General features: G+C 42.3%; 1 protein-coding gene across 1 annotated transcript; it reads left to right on the forward strand.

The window, feature by feature from the left end:
• The first annotated feature begins 464 nt into the window (after positions 1–464).
• LOC147416552 (mechanosensitive ion channel protein 6-like) lies at positions 465–8,091 on the forward strand. Its single transcript, XM_086508267.1, has 5 exons — positions 465–3,304; positions 3,435–3,558; positions 3,690–3,983; positions 4,698–4,900; positions 7,277–8,091. The coding sequence occupies exons 1-5, from the start codon at positions 1,326–1,328 to the stop codon at positions 7,557–7,559; spliced, it is 2,883 nt and encodes a 960-aa protein (XP_086364393.1). The 5' UTR covers positions 465–1,325; the 3' UTR covers positions 7,560–8,091.
• The last annotated feature ends 7,397 nt before the right edge of the window (positions 8,092–15,488 follow it).

Raw genomic sequence — 15,488 nt, forward strand, 5'->3', positions numbered from 1 at the left:
AGCTGAGCTTGCAAGTAGTGAACGTGTTGGCCTGCAGCTCTCTGAGAACTGTCCCATTGATACATTATTGTGGAACAATATAGTTTCTTGCTTTGAAGCTCTAGTATGGACATTCCTCTAGGTGTATCTTGTTGGTTGGCAGGCCTCGTGATTTCATCGCTTCTTAAAATTGAAATGGTGGTCTTTTCCCTTCCACCTTTGCTATCAAGGGTAGGCCTCGTGATTTTATCACTTTTTTCTTCTTGTTTTTTTCAATTTCACCTATTTTTCATTAGCAAAATGATAAGTGACCTTTAAGGCCTTTAGCCCTTTGGGCAGGCCAAAAAGCACCAAAACGAATAAAAAACTATATATCATAAGGAAAATCCGAAAAACGATATTTTGTAGAAAGGGGCTCTTCTAATAAAGCGCGCCATCGCCAGAGATGGCGGTGGTGGAAATTGTTGGATGGTCAATCATTCGCCACTGGTGAGTGGCGAGAAGCTGCCAGCTAGGCCCGCATTTAGAAATCGCGGGCACGGAGATGCGGGCCTGCTGAAGGTCAGGTGTCAAAAACAGATTACGAGCTTCCTTTAAAATAACTCAATTTGGCAGACGCTGTTTCAAAGGAAGTCTGCTTCCGCGGCTGGTTGCTGTCAACCGCACTTCCCAAGCTCCCTTTTGCTCAATTATATTCGGAATTGGCAGCAGAAAATGACAATCTTGTAGGATTCAACATATTCCAACACTCGCGCTTTAGCCAGATTGCAGACATTTGGGCCGTTGTGATGCTCCCCTGCTCCCTCTCACTTCCAGCGGAGTATATCGTTTAGACTGCGGTTTTGTAATTCTGCAGCTACAGCTTCCCATAACCCTGTTTTTCTTTTGAACTTGGGTTCGCCGGCATTCTGTGTCGTAACGTATTGGTTGGGCTCTCTGGCAGAACATTCTGCATCTCTACATATTGCGCTCTCTCGCATCCTGCGTTTGCTCTGAGCTTTATCGAAAGAGGAGACGCCTACACGAGCGTAGTTTTGTTGAAGCTCCCCTGTTTCTCCATCTCCAGATTTTGTTCGTGCTCTTCCAGGACATACACATAGATACATACATACACGCCAATCAAGCCATTTTTATTGAAGGCCTCATCTCGCAGTTTAAGTAATCCCCTAGCTAACGCTTCACATGTGACATAGTAGAGCCACTCTACTTGTAACGGCCACCTGGTTTTCTTGTGAGTCTTCCCACATTCTTGTGCCCCTTGCTGCAGAGTTGCTGTCCTTTGCAACACTGCTTCTAAGAGCTCTCCATAGCCCTCAAACTCTAGAAGTCCAAGCTCGTCAAATTTTATGGCTGCTGCTTCGTCTTCTCCTTTCCCTACCTCAAAAACCAATGATGTTACCATTCCAGTTGATGATGTATCTTCTGAAGAAGAATCAAGATCCAAAAATGGCCATGACAAAAACAGGAGAAAGACAGCTGATCTCAGAGAAGATGAAAATAGCTTATCGGTGGTTATCGAAGATGACGATCATGCATCTCAAAGCTCAGCCTCCCCAATGCAGAACAATCTTTGGAGAGAGGTAAGTGCAGATTACCTTCAGGACCTAGAGTTCAGCACAGAGGAGAATGCGATAGAGCAAAGAAAGAGGAGAGAGCATGCAAGGCTTCGTCCTCAGAGTTTCGACTTTGGAGTCTCCCTTGATCCTCCTACAAAGCTGATTGAAAATTTTCTTCAGCGTCAGGCTGCTACTGGTAAAGTGTGTTTGGATATGGACATGCACATGATGGAGAAAATCCCAGCTGCAACCATTGCAAAAGATGTTACGATTTTGCCACCCGTTTCAGAGCATTCACAACTAGGAGAGCGCAATGAACAGATGAATACGGTTAGGTTGCATCCTCTGGTGAGTGATGGAATTTCCAGTCAACAAGGAAATCAGCAGACAATGAGCACAACTAGACGGCGGCCCACTGTGGTGCACAAGGATGCTTTGAATGGAGCAATGAACTCCTCTGAGTCTGACAAGGATGATGGGGATGGTTCGCATTGCTCTAGTGATGATGAAGCAGATATACAGCGCAGAAGTGCTAGGCCCTCCCTAAATCGCTTGCAGACTAGTTCTAGGTTAGCTGATCGGCCAGCCTCTGCCACCCAATGGGACCCAAGATCAAAACAGATAAAATCCGGGCCTGTGAAGTCTGGCCTCCTACAAAAATCTAGTTTGCTTGGAAAAGTAGACGATGAAGAGGATGACCCCTTCAAAGATGGAGATGTCCCGGAGCACCTGAAGAGCAGTAAATTGAGCTGTTTTACATTATTTCAGTGGATAGCTTTAGTCTTGATTATGGCATGGCTGGTATGCAGCCTTACAATTCCCACATTGGTCAAAAGGCCATTATGGAGCATGGCACTCTGGAAGTGGGCCTTGCTTGTATTTTTGCTGTTTTGTGGTCGACTTGTGTCTGGATGGGTCGTCAGGATACTGGTCTTCATACTAGAGAGGAACTTTTTGTTGAGGAAGAGGGTACTTTACTTTGTGTATGGATTGAGAAAGGGTGTTCAGAACTGCCTCTGGTTTGCATTGGCAGTGTTGGAATGGCGATTGGTGTTTGATCCCAAGGTGGAGAGCACCACAAACAGTAAAGTCCTTCCTTATGTTACCAAAGTTCTTAATTGCCTTTTGATTGCTGCTATAGTGTGGCTTGTAAAGATATTCTTTGTCAAGGTCTTGGCGTCTTCCTTCCATGTCAGCACCTACTTTGAGCGGATAAGAGAGTCCTTGTTCGGGCAATGGGTGCTCGAGACACTTGCAGGGCCACCTGCAATTGAAATGGAGCAGGAAGCCAAGTTGATCGAAGAGGTGAACGATCTAAAGAAGGCAGGGGCTAAAGGGCCTGAGGCAATAATGCCCAAACCTCATGCTCGAGCGGGACAAAGTGGCATGATGTCACTCGGAGTAAGTGGTTTACTCGTCGGTGGTAAAAAGAGTGGAGGTATGGGGCATGTGAAGAGTGGTTTCATGGGAAAGGGAGGGCTACCACGCATATCGAGCCAGCATTCCATGGATAAGAGGTCCAAACAGCAGAATGCAGGAATAACCATAGTAGATTTGCATAGGTTGAACCCAAGAAATATTTCTGCTTGGAACATGAAGAGGCTTATGAACTTTGTGCGCTATCGAGGCATCTATACACTTGCCCATGTTATTGACCAGACAGCAGCTCAGAGTGAAATTGATGGCCAAGAGATGGAGATTCATAGTGAATGGCAAGCTATAGCTCTAGCCAAGAAAATCTTCAAGAATGTAGCCAAACCTGGTGCAAGGTAAGGCACTAGCAAACTTTCACACAATTCATTGAAACCTTTCTCATTTTTGCTTTTGTGGCTAGAATCTTCTTACTTTTCCTTTTTTTTTTTTTTGGTTGATGGTTTGTTTGTGTTCCTGAACATGTAGATACATTGTGCGTGACGACCTTCTCCGGTTTATGCTTGAGCTGGAGGTGGATAGAGCTTTCCCATTGTTCGAAGGTTCTGAAGAGACAGGAAAGATTTCCAAAACGGCCTTGAAAAACTTTGCAGTAAGGATATTGTCTACAAAACACTGTAATGAGTATTTGTGGTGAAGGAGGGGTGTCTCTGTCATATGATATTGTAGCTGTCTGGTTTTTAAATCTTTGAAAAATTATAGAATAAGAGTTTCTGACTGCAGGTACATGTTGTCAGAGAGAGGAGAGCCCTTTCCTTGTCGCTTAATGACACCAAGACAGCAGTGAAGAAGCTACACAGGATTATAGATGTGATCGTGGGCGCAATAATATTGATAGTGTGCTTGTTGGTGCTCGGACTTACCACAACCCACTTGCTTGTGGTCATTTCCTCTCAGTTGTTACTGGTGGTTTTCATCTTTGGTAACACATGCAAAAATGTGTTTGAGGCAATAGTCTTCCTATTTATCATGCACCCTTTTGATGTTGGAGACAGATGTGTCATTGATGGTACCCAGGTAAAAATGGATCTACGCTTAAACCAGTATTTGGCTTTTTATTCTTGCCAATAAAGAGGCAACAAGATTTTAAAGAAGGGATTTAGCTCTAGGTTTGTTTGTTTTGAGTGTGCAGGGATGTTTAGGTTTGGTGAGGTTAAAGAAAAAATTGGATTTTTCGGCGTGAGCATTTTTTTGCATTTATTATTCTTTGTTATCTTGCAAATGGTCATTTAACAAAAGCTCTCCGTGTGTAGTTTGGGCAGATGGAAGTTCTAGCTAATAATTTTTTGATCCAAAAGGAGAGATCATATGGAGCCATTTTCTGTAAGCCATTGTATATGCCTGGAGTAGTAGTATAATTGACCGCAATCATCCATAGGATATTCAAGAGATTGGAAAGACTCTTGCTTCCTCAAAGAAACAATGTCGTTTGCTTAAACGCTTCTGATTCGATTTGACTGCTGTATCTTCATAGATTCCGCCTTGCACATCTGTATGTTGGTTTGAAACTTATTTTAGAGTAGGTGTCTGCTTCAAGGATAATTTTGCTGCTGAGGCTGGTTTAATTGATCGTGGTTAGCATAATCTAGCCACAACCATGGGTTGTTACTGACAACATAGAAAGGAGCTTAGAAAGCAACCATTATATAGCTTCATTTTTTGGTCTTGATGTACTGCTTTATCTCATATGATATGTGCATTCATTTTATGATACTTATAATTGGTGTGCAGCTTGTAGTTGAAGAGATGAACATTCTATCTACTCTCTTTGTGCGGAACACCGGAGAGAAGATATGGTACCCGAACTCCTTGCTGGCAACAAAATTTATCTTCAACTATCATTGTGCTCCTGATACCGGAGATATGTTTGATTTTTGCATTGATGCAAGCACACCATCGGAGAAGATCTCTACCTTAAAAGATAGGATTGGCAAGTAAGTGCCTCTCTCTCTCTCTCTCTCTCTCTCTCTCTCTCATAGTGTTTCTGTTTAGTTAGTTATAGCTCTAATAGTGTTTCTGTCTGGTTAGTCTCTTTCTGTTTATCCAGACCTTGTATCAGATTCACCATGATGTAACTCTTTGGTCTCATAGATCATTTTGGCCTTTAGAAGACGTTATATAACATTTCATTTTATTTTATTTCATCTCTCTCTCTCTCTCTCTCTCTCTCTCTCTCTTATTAGCGCGCGAGCGCGCACGCCGCACACCCACCCACCCGAGAAGAAGAGAGTTTTAATGTCGTAAGAAACTATCCCAAGAGACCTTAAAGATCTAGCTGACGAGGTGTCACGTGACACATCCAACCCTATGTGTCCGTGGACAAGCTACAGTAGGACCAGGGTTCGTTTAGGTCAAGTCAGTCTAGAATAGGAAGCGATCTGGCACTTTTGTGAGTCTGTTCGCAGACCGTGCATGTCCAGACACTTAGATTAGATGCATATCCTTTAGTTGCACACAACATGACCATCAGATTTCCATCAGAACCCATCAGGAGCATTTTTATAGTGCATAGATCTATTTTCCCTATTTTAGACATTTTTCACTTATTATTTTTAAGTGACTTTTGTTGGAAAGTAGGTAGGGCAAATTTACCAAGTTTGTATATATAGAAACCTAGCGCTCGCACTTTTTGGCAAAAGAGGCAGCAGGAGCACCTTGCTCAACAGGCAACTTCTCAGCAAGACACCCCACATTAGCAAGGCTAGCGTTTTTGCATCTGCAAGGACCTAGCATTTTCATCCACAGGCAGCCTGGCGTTTTGTGCACAGCAGATCAGCCCCGGCAATAGCAAAACCAATCAAGAAGCCTAGCGTTTTGCATTTGCAGGACAACTGGCAGCAGCAGAACAGTTTTCAGCCCTAGCGTTTTTGCATCAGCATAGCGTTTTGCAGATTCACGTGACGGAACACCAAGAAGCATCAGCGTTTTCATATTTCAGCAATCAGACATCGCAGTAGAACCCCCAAACCTCGCAGATCTCACCTTCCCGCAGCAGATCCTCTCCGCACGGTCAGATCCTGCAAAGTTTGCAGTTTCAGCCCGGAAAACGCATATTTCAGCATCTACGTTTTCAGCGCGTCGTCGTCGCATCGTTGTCATCAACGTAAAGTCAGAGTTCAGCAGATAGAAGATTTGCAGATTTCACCCATTAGCGTTTTCAGATTTCAGTCCGTCTTGTCGTCGTCCTCATCGTCGTCCGGCAAGTCTAAGCATTGTAGAGATTTGTGCAATCATAAGTAGACCGCTCTCGCCATAGAGAGTGGGGCCTTCGGAGGAGGGTTTGACATCTCTGGTGTCGTATTCTCTTTTCTCTCTATCTCTCAGTCTCATGCACCTTCATTCACAGTGTCCATTGCACTCTCTCATTAAGAACGGAAGGCTCTCCCTTCCATAAGTAAAAGGAACCTTGAGCACAGTTCGGAGCACTCATCTTGAGCAAAGTTCAACATTCACTTCCGCTGCACCTTACACGAGGAGTTGAACTCAAGACATGTTATTCCAAGAGACCTTAAGATCTAGCCAACGAGGAGTTGAACTCGAAGACCTGTTATTTAGTAGATTGGTTGTCATTTCCCTCTTGAATAACAGGTCTTGAGTTCACCTCCTCGTCGGCTAGATCTTTAAGGTCTCTTGGGATAGTTTCTTACGAGGTTAAAACTCTCTTCTTTTCGGGTATGTGTGTGTGCGCGCGCTAATAAAAAGAGGAAAATAGTATCACCTTTCTATCACCCAAGTGTGGTAGATTGGTTATGCCATTTCCCTCTTGAATAACAGGTCTTGAGTTCAACTCCTCGTCGGCTAGATCTTTAAGGTCTCTTGGGATAGTTTCTTACGACGTTAAAACTCTCCTCCTCCTTCTTCTCTCTCTGCTCTCATCCTCTACAATGCGAGAGAGGGAGTTGGGGCACTTGGGAGAAGTCTCATCGACTATGGCATATGCACTTTACGCCTCCATAAGTATGTGAGGCTGACCATCATGCTCAGCCTTTGATCACATTAGAGCTTGCTTTCCCCACATTTCCAATCATGAGCTTTCCCTACGCACATTCCTCTCCCAACCAAGATGTGGACTCTCTATGGCGATGCTCTTTTCCACAACTCTTGAGCATCAAGAGTCACTTGTTAGCTCCACATGCCCCAAATGATATGTTTCTTTTGGTCCCATAGGTCAGGCCATATTCGACCTTCAAGGATGATAATGAAATCTCTCTCTCTCTCTCTCTCTCTCTCTCTCTCTCACACACACACACACACACACACACACGCATCAAGTACTGATTACTAGTCTTCTGATAACTTGGCATTTTCAGGTATATTGAACGCAAGCCCAATCACTGGACAAGGGATTTCTATCTTTTAGTGATGAGCATAGAGAACAACAGTAAAATGAACATGCAACTGAGGGTCAATCACACCATTAACTTCAATGATGATCTGGAAAGAAGGATCCGGAAAACAGAGCTGATTTTGGATGTGAAGAAAATATTGCAAGAGCTGGACTTTGGTTATAAGTTGCTACCCCAAGAAGTGCATTTGACTAGCCCTTCCATGGAGGAAAGAGACGGAAGCTCAACTCACTTCAAGTGCTCCTGACTTGGAAGGGGTAAATTCAAATGGAGATGAAGCCTCCACAAAAATCTAATACGTATCTCTTAAAATGGCTGCAGAGTATGAGCGCTTGGTGCCGGAGGGTTGGCTCCCTTTCCTGATGAGTTGAGAGAGGGTTATGTGACATCGTTGATTTACTGCATCTTGATGGCAGGCGGTCCTCAATGTTATGTTCTTTGCTGTGTATGCGACGATTCAGTGCATTGTGATGGGTTTTTTGCAACGCCCACTTCAAATCTATATGCTTTGTGGCGGCATGGCAGTGTTTGTATCTTGATGATGGGTGGGAGAGAAGCAGGCAAGCTTCATTTGCAATGTTAATCTGCGGTATGGCATGATACAAGATGACTTTAAGATGATACAAGATGAGTAGTTTCGGCAGCTGATCACAGTGCTAACTCAAGGTGATACATGGTAAGCATCAGGTGGTATATCCTTAGAATCTACCAATAACAACCAAAGGATTGCATTGTGTCAGTTTCAACTCAAAATTGTGCAATCCTCTTTTTCTGATGGTGTTACATCCCCCCCCCCCCCCCCCCCCCCCAAAAAAAAAAATAAAAAAATTGAGAGAGAGAGAGAGAGAGAGAGAGAGAGAGAGAGTTCAAATTTGGTAGAAACTAAATATTTGCATTTTACTTTTGACGCGATAATCAATGATGGGTCACATGAGGGGTTTTTTATTTAAGCTTTTAGAGTTTTCGTAAGCCTACTCGAAAACTAAGAATGGATGATGGATTTTTTGCTTAGGCAACCCTCTAGGAAGTGGGGAGATTTGCAACATGCAACATGGAAGCACAAGCAAACCATTTAGTTGGGGAAGTGTAAGAAAATTTTATTCACTTGGAGTGTCCTTTGGGAAGGGGGGAGCCACATATGCTACCCTCCAACAATAGATAAGTAGATAGGCTTTTGTAGAGAAAAGGAAGGAAGGGAGGAGCCCTAAAAAGCTATTAGTTGCAACATCACTACTCTCATTAAGCCAGCTGTGAGGCTTGGCCCTCACACTTCAACAGTGATTGGATTGATAGTTCAATCTTTCAAGCATTTAAGTAGTGGTGTTTACTTGTGTTAATCCTATTAGCTCACATAGTTGGGCTATTGTACATGACATAGTCAGCTAGTGGTATGTGTTTGAAAGATTCTCACACTCCATTAGAGATTACATTAATGATACATTTATTGATGATAATGTTTTATTCAATTTTGTTGAAAATTATGTACATTTCAATTATCAAAAATTTTAAATAAAATATCTTCTTTAAATTTTTTAATGCTGAATTTTTTATTGCTATTTGTTTTGTGTACAAATCTTTAAACTTAAGGTTATCTATCATCTAAACCTATCTAAATATTAAACATTGATATTAGGGAACATGTCTATGTATTGGACATGTATAAATTGTTTATATTTTATTAATATACCTTTATTTGTTTTAATAGCCATGTCAAAGATGATGTTATCACGATCGCATCAAAAATCTGCCCCACTGAAGCACTTGTTTGTTATCTACATGGTGCTGAAGAGAAGTAGTTATGCCGATGTTTTGAGTCTGCAAAGCCTTCCATTTTCAATGATTTTGTCAATACTTTGACAAGACATTGCTTTGAGTGATTGCAAAAATCATTCCCCACAATATCGTTCGGCATTGCAATATTCACTAGCGGCCAAAGGACTTGTCAAGCAAACTTTGGGGAAAATCTTGACTCCCTTTGTTGCTTTACAAAACCTTGATGTATACTCTCTCCCTCTCGTACACGAAAGGATGCAGCTAGTTCATCAATTGCACATAGAATTTAAAGGGAAGAGCAAGCTAGAAGGCCTTAGCAAAAGACAGAAGTGGCCGACCCTATCGAGCCAGTCATTGAAGTAGAAGCGGCAACTATACTGGGGCCTCCATCATTGCCATAGAGCGTGGCTGTGCAAAAGTAGGAGCACTAGAACAAACCTTTGATGCTCTAGTGTTACATCTCCTACAAGACTGCCATGTTTTCCACTTGCAAGCTCCCCAGATCGGAAAAGGTAGATGGGCGTACGGGAAGCAAGTTCGTGTACTACATCCTGGTTTCACAAACCTTGTGTACGCAGCTAAGGTATTCAAGATCCAGCCACATGGGCCAATTGTAGCACAACAAGCCATTATAGACGCCATGCCTTTAAATATCTAGCACAAAGGTATGGTTCTTCCACTTGGCATTGTGCGACACTCTCCTCGACCAATGCTTATTTTCAAGTACTGGAAAGGCCACCAACAACATAGCAGCAAGTTTTCAGTTACAAAAATTTCAGATCGACGTCGGTGGTACATACTACAGCTATGATTTTTTTTAAATCAAGCATGGCCACTATTTGCAAGGTGCAAAAGGAGATTGGGGAAGGTAACTACAAGGTTCTGAGCAAGGCTGCTAGGCAAAGACGATGTCAATGCTCGGTTTGAGGTTCATGGACACTCAAACATCCTGGCCATGTGATCAACACATCAAGTTGGTACAGGTAAATTATGAGGTAAACAATCAATTTCGATTTTGTTTGCCAAATTATTCAAGTACATGCTAAATGGTATAGCATGCAAGGGCCATGTGTGATGCCATGATAATTTTTTTTAAAATCTCCTTATGCAATTTAAGCCCTCATAGTAAGCAGAGCTTGTGAGTGTTACTGCCATCAACGAGCAAAGATGGGTTTAACACCCACAATCCGGCAAGACATCTTTTGTAGGTGTCGTACAATAATGCTACTACAAGCAAGGCTTGTGGCTTGTAAGATACAAGTATTCGGCAAGGCCAATTAATAATTCCAATTCAAGACGCCCATATACCTCCTTCTTTCTAGTTGGAGTTTCGATTTTCCACAGCATGGCTATGAGTCAACTTTTTATTTCTTTCCCTGCAGTCATGATCAACCCATTATCGGCAACGGGGAAATGTAAAGAAGCACTGTGAAACTCAGCATTACTTTTCCTTTCCCTAACTCACGTATGACAATGTTGTGACAAACATCACGGAAGCAAGGCTCTGTCTACAACTCCTAAGGATAACAATACTCAAGTCAAGCAAGTACAAGGCATATCTATTGCAAGTATTTCTCTAGTTTTCAATACATTGTACAATTCCACAAGGTTGATTATCTATACATGCTCGACAAGGTCGACTTTCTTTTGCTATGAAATTTGTCTCTGAGCAAGAGTACCTGTAGCTATGAGCAATGGTAGCATCCAAAGTGGGTCTATTAAGATATATCATGCAAAGACAAGACTTCAAGTTTGGATTATGTAATGAGCATATGAACTTGCGGAGTACTTGGCAAGTGCCTACAGGTTATTTCACTATTTGCTAAGACGACGTATATGGTGCATATGACAACTCTCTTGCTAAGAGTCAGATTTAAGCGAGTTTTTATTTCAAATACTCGAGACAAGTGGTGTCATAAAATCTAATATCTAGCCAATCCACTCATATTAAACTGATCATCTAATGTTAGAGAATAAACGGGAATAAGGGTTAGAATATAGACATGTGCGTATGGATCTATCTCAACATGGGGTCAAGGTTAAAGGGGTCCAAATGAGAGGGTCTGTCAAAGAGCAAGGTTATCTAATGGAGCTTAAATAACTTAGGGTTAGCTTCATTAAAGACCTCCAAACGTCAGTGTTACAAGTCCTTTGACCTTAGGAAAGCTAAGGCTGTGTTTGAGGTGGGAACCCAGGCCAAGTTTGAGGTGCTTGTCGTACTTGCTGACTAAGGTGCTTGAGGTGCTTAATGACTAAGGTGCTAAGGTGCTCCATGACTAAGGTGCTTAAGGGGTCCAAGGTGTTCCCAAAAGTCAACATGATCCCTAATCAAGGGGGGGCGAGTCCTCATTGTAGGAGCATGAGAGGGAACACACATACCCTCACACAAGGCAAGCTTGGCCTAACGAAGTAACAAGGACACTTGTCAAGTTCCTCTTCATGTTGCCCTCACGGTGTGCCTAAAGCCTATCGGTTGGCCTCTCAAGGGGTCCAATGATAATCTAGTTAATTTATTTAATTGATTATGCATTTATCAAGTCCTCTCTCTAAAAGGGGAAAGGGAGCACTTGTCCCAAGGCTAGCATGGACCATGGTTGCTTGATATGCACCCTGTATGTGATTGTCTAGGCTCGTGGGAGTCCAATCATCTTCTAGCATGAGCTACAAGGGGGGGTCGACCAAGGAAGCTAGGGGCTAGCTTGGGGGTATACTCTCCCTCCCACGCACACACACACACACACACACACTCTCTCTCATGGTTCTCTCTCATGGTGTGAAGTGCAAAGTGCAAGAGCTCCATCTCCTTCTCCAAGCTTATTGAGAAGTTGAGAGCCTAAACCAACACTCTTGGCTATGGAATGCAAATCCAACCAAGAGCCATGCTTCAATGCTTAAGCTTTCCATCTTCTTCATCTTCATTACTATGCTATTATGCTATGCTAAGCAAGAAGAGTGATGCTAAGTGAGGAACTATTTCTTTCTCCTATGAATGCTTCTTCTTTCTCATCCCTACCCTCATTCCCCACTAGCTCTCTCCACCTTTGAAGGTGTTTGAGGCCTTGGTATTGAGGCTGGGGATGGTTAATGCTTTTACAAAGTTCACGTTATGCTCGTGATGCATGAAGCTTTCCATCTTATTGCATCACTTAGGTCACAAAGAACACAAATATTGTATTGTACCAAGTCTCTCTTGATGGGAGAATGTATAATACAAAAGCCTATTGGAGGGGGGATCGGCTCCACATAAATTTGGTCCTCAACTATTGTCATGTTCTCTAGTTCTCTCTTGCAAAAGTATTGTTCATGCCAAGTTAATTAAGTATAATGGTTATCTTGCTACCACTAAATAAGTTCACCCTCTATGTTCTCAAAGTAGTTTCATAAAAAATCTCACTCTAATTCTCTTAATTCCACTATTCTCAAAGTTCATAGGCCATTTCCATTACATTGGTATCATAGCTATTGGTTTCTCTTTTCTTGCTTAAGAAGAGAGGTCCTTAAGTTGTCCATGAAAGGTTGAACCTGTTCATTGCAATAGGGTAAGTGGGACACGGATCTATTATCTTGGTTGAGAAGGACTTAGTTCGAGGTACACCGTTGGGAACTATAGTCTTAATAATGGAATCCCTCGGGGCTTGCCGTTGGCTTAACCATTATTGAGCTACGAGCAAGCTCAACAGGAACCATAATCAACCGATCAATGTTAGAACCTCTCCACTAGTCTTTGCAATCAACAGTGTCTAAACCACGGGTGTGGCTACTTGAGAACTAATTTTCAAAGGTAAAGAAGAGTAGCGACTAAGGTTTTTGAGGGTACCAAAGCACAAAGTAATCTATACATAAGTTTAATTAGCATGGCTAACAATAACCAAGAGAGTAGAATGAACATTGATAACTTTGATTTTGCACATGAAGGTGCTAATAGTGATGTCCCATGTTTATTAATTTCCTTGCTACTAGGTTGCAGCAAGCTATGGCAACCATCCTTGCAAGTCGAAGTTACTCACAACTTCGTGCTTATGGGATTTCTCTTCCTCTCCAAGAGGAGAGAGAGCTTAGGAGGCCTCTTGATGATACTCCCAAAAGAAGACTCTCTCCCATAAGAGAGGAGGAATCCAAAGAACGAAAAAGAAGAGAATCCCCAAGTTCCTTTGAAGATGTGGCTCCACAAAGACGGCGGTCTAGACGGTCGCCAACTCCTCCCAAGAGGAAACGGTCAACCCATAGTCCTTCTCCTTGTCACTCCAAAAGAGAAGAGGAGAAACAAAGGAAGAAAAATGCAAGAAAGAGGTCACCCTCTTCTCCTTCTTCTTCACCTTCCTCCTCTTCCTCCAAAAGCAACAACTATTCTCCTAGAGAATACAAGAGGAGAGGACATTGCAAATCTTACCTTGCATGGCGAAGGTCCCAAAAGCTCAAGAATTTCAAAGAGGGAGGAAAGAATATCTCTTTTCTCGCCTATGATGACACCTTTGGTGCTACCGACAAAGTATTGGCCTTTATCCAGCAATTTGATGCGGACTTTGGATATGAAGGCTTCACGGAGTCCTCCAAGCCACACCATGTAGCTATGCACTTCCAAAAATCTGCTCGTCAATGGTGGGCTAGCCTTTGTGGCAACAACGAAGCCCCAAAGACATAGAAAACTCTATGATTTTCGATCATGTAGTAATTCCTTGCAAGCGATGCAAAGGACAAAGTGCTTACCAAATGGCGGAGTTTGAAGCTGCTCCCCAACGAGTCTATCCACAAATATGTGGAAACGTTTTGGGATTTACATATCAAGGGTACTCTCTTTCAAAAGATAGAATTCGCCGAGCAAAAGCAACAATTCTATGTGGGATTACCTGAAGAAATGATCGAGTATGTCAACTCTCAACGACCTGGTTCTATCACCGAAGTAATTCATCACACTATGATTGCGTCGTGCATCAATTACCAACAAAGGGGTTAGAAGGAATGTCAAGCCCATAAAAAGCAAAGACAAAAGTGATGCAAAGGGGAAAAACAATGCCCAAAATTCTTCCCAGGGCAACTCCAACAACAACAACAACAACAATCGGTCCAAGGAGAAGGGAATTTACAAAGGTAAAAATAAACTGACAAAGGCTCATTGCCGATGAACGAGTCTTGGGAATATATGAAAAAGAGCTTTTAGATGTTCTACATGCCCTAGACACATGGAAGCACTATCTATTTGGGACTTCATTTATTTTGCGCACGGACCACCAAAGTCTCAAGTACTTCATGACGCAAACCAAGCTTTCCGACAAACAAATGAGGTGGGAAAATTTTCTTTCGCAATTTTATTTCATATTGCTCACGTTGCTGGTAAGCATAATCAAGTGGCTGATGCACTTTCACAATGATCAAGAGTTAATGCGATGTCTATAGAAACTCAAAATGATCTATCTTCTGTGATAGATGAGTACGCTACTGACCCTTACTTTAAAACCATAATGTCAGTCCTTGGATTGGTGAAGCAAGGAGAACCATTCACCTTGCAGGATGGTTATCTTCTCCATGGCAATAGGCTATATGTTACCCACTCCCTTTGTGAGAAAGTCATGTATGAATCCCATGCTCCTCCCTATGCTGGGCATAGAGGTATTCAACCTACTCTTCAAGGAGTAGAGACGTACTTCTATTGGCCTATCATGAAAGTGGGCATACAAGAGTATGTTTCAAAATGTGTGCTATGCCAAAAGACCAAATATGATAGAGGGAATCAACCTGGATTACTCCAGCCATTTCCAATCCCTAATTCACCATGGGAGAGTATATCCATGGATTTTAGCTTTGGATTACCGAAGTCTATCCATGGGAATACGGGAATATGGACAATAGTCGAGGGGTTTAGCAAGCAAGCACACTTTATTCTTGTCAAAAAGACTATTAAGGCACACCAAATGGAAACTCTCTTCATATCTCAAATTTTCAAACACCATGGATTGCCAACATCCATCGTGTCAGATAGAGATCCTAGAATGACCAGTAATTTTTGGAAAGGTCTCTTTGAAAGTCTAGGTACAAGATTGACTTTCTCTTCAGCCTATCACCCACAAAGGGATGACCAAAGTGAGATGGCCAATCTTACGATTCTCCATCTATTGAAGACTTATGTTACAGAAGTAGATCAATGCTCACAATGGGAAAAGTACTTACCCTTGTAGAGTATGTGTACAATACTACTGTCCATGGTACTACGAGAAAGGAACCTTTTGAGATAATAGAGGGAAGACCTAAAAGTCCCTTGCTACTTAAAGTACATGGAAGGATCTTTGCTGCTGATGAGTATAGCTGTGACCTACAAGAATCTTTCCAAAAGATTAAGGAGGCTATATCCATCTCTCAACAAAGGCAAAAAACTATTGCTGACAAGCAGAGAAGGGACTTAACGCTC

Source organism: Adiantum capillus-veneris, unplaced genomic scaffold (genome assembly GCF_014529385.1).
Source record: "Adiantum capillus-veneris isolate H3 unplaced genomic scaffold, ASM1452938v2 Hic_scaffold_825, whole genome shotgun sequence".
NCBI lineage: Eukaryota > Viridiplantae > Streptophyta > Polypodiopsida > Polypodiales > Pteridaceae > Adiantum > Adiantum capillus-veneris.

Coding starts and splice junctions, on each gene's coding strand:
- LOC147416552 (XM_086508267.1), top strand. CDS start 1,326: ATGGCTGCTGCTTCGTCTTCTCCTTTCCCTACCTCAAAAACCAATGAT. Junction 3,559..3,689: donor CGGCCTTGAAAAACTTTGCA/GTAAGGATATTG, acceptor TTCTGACTGCAG/GTACATGTTGTCAGAGAGAG. Junction 3,984..4,697: donor GTGTCATTGATGGTACCCAG/GTAAAAATGGAT, acceptor ATTGGTGTGCAG/CTTGTAGTTGAAGAGATGAA.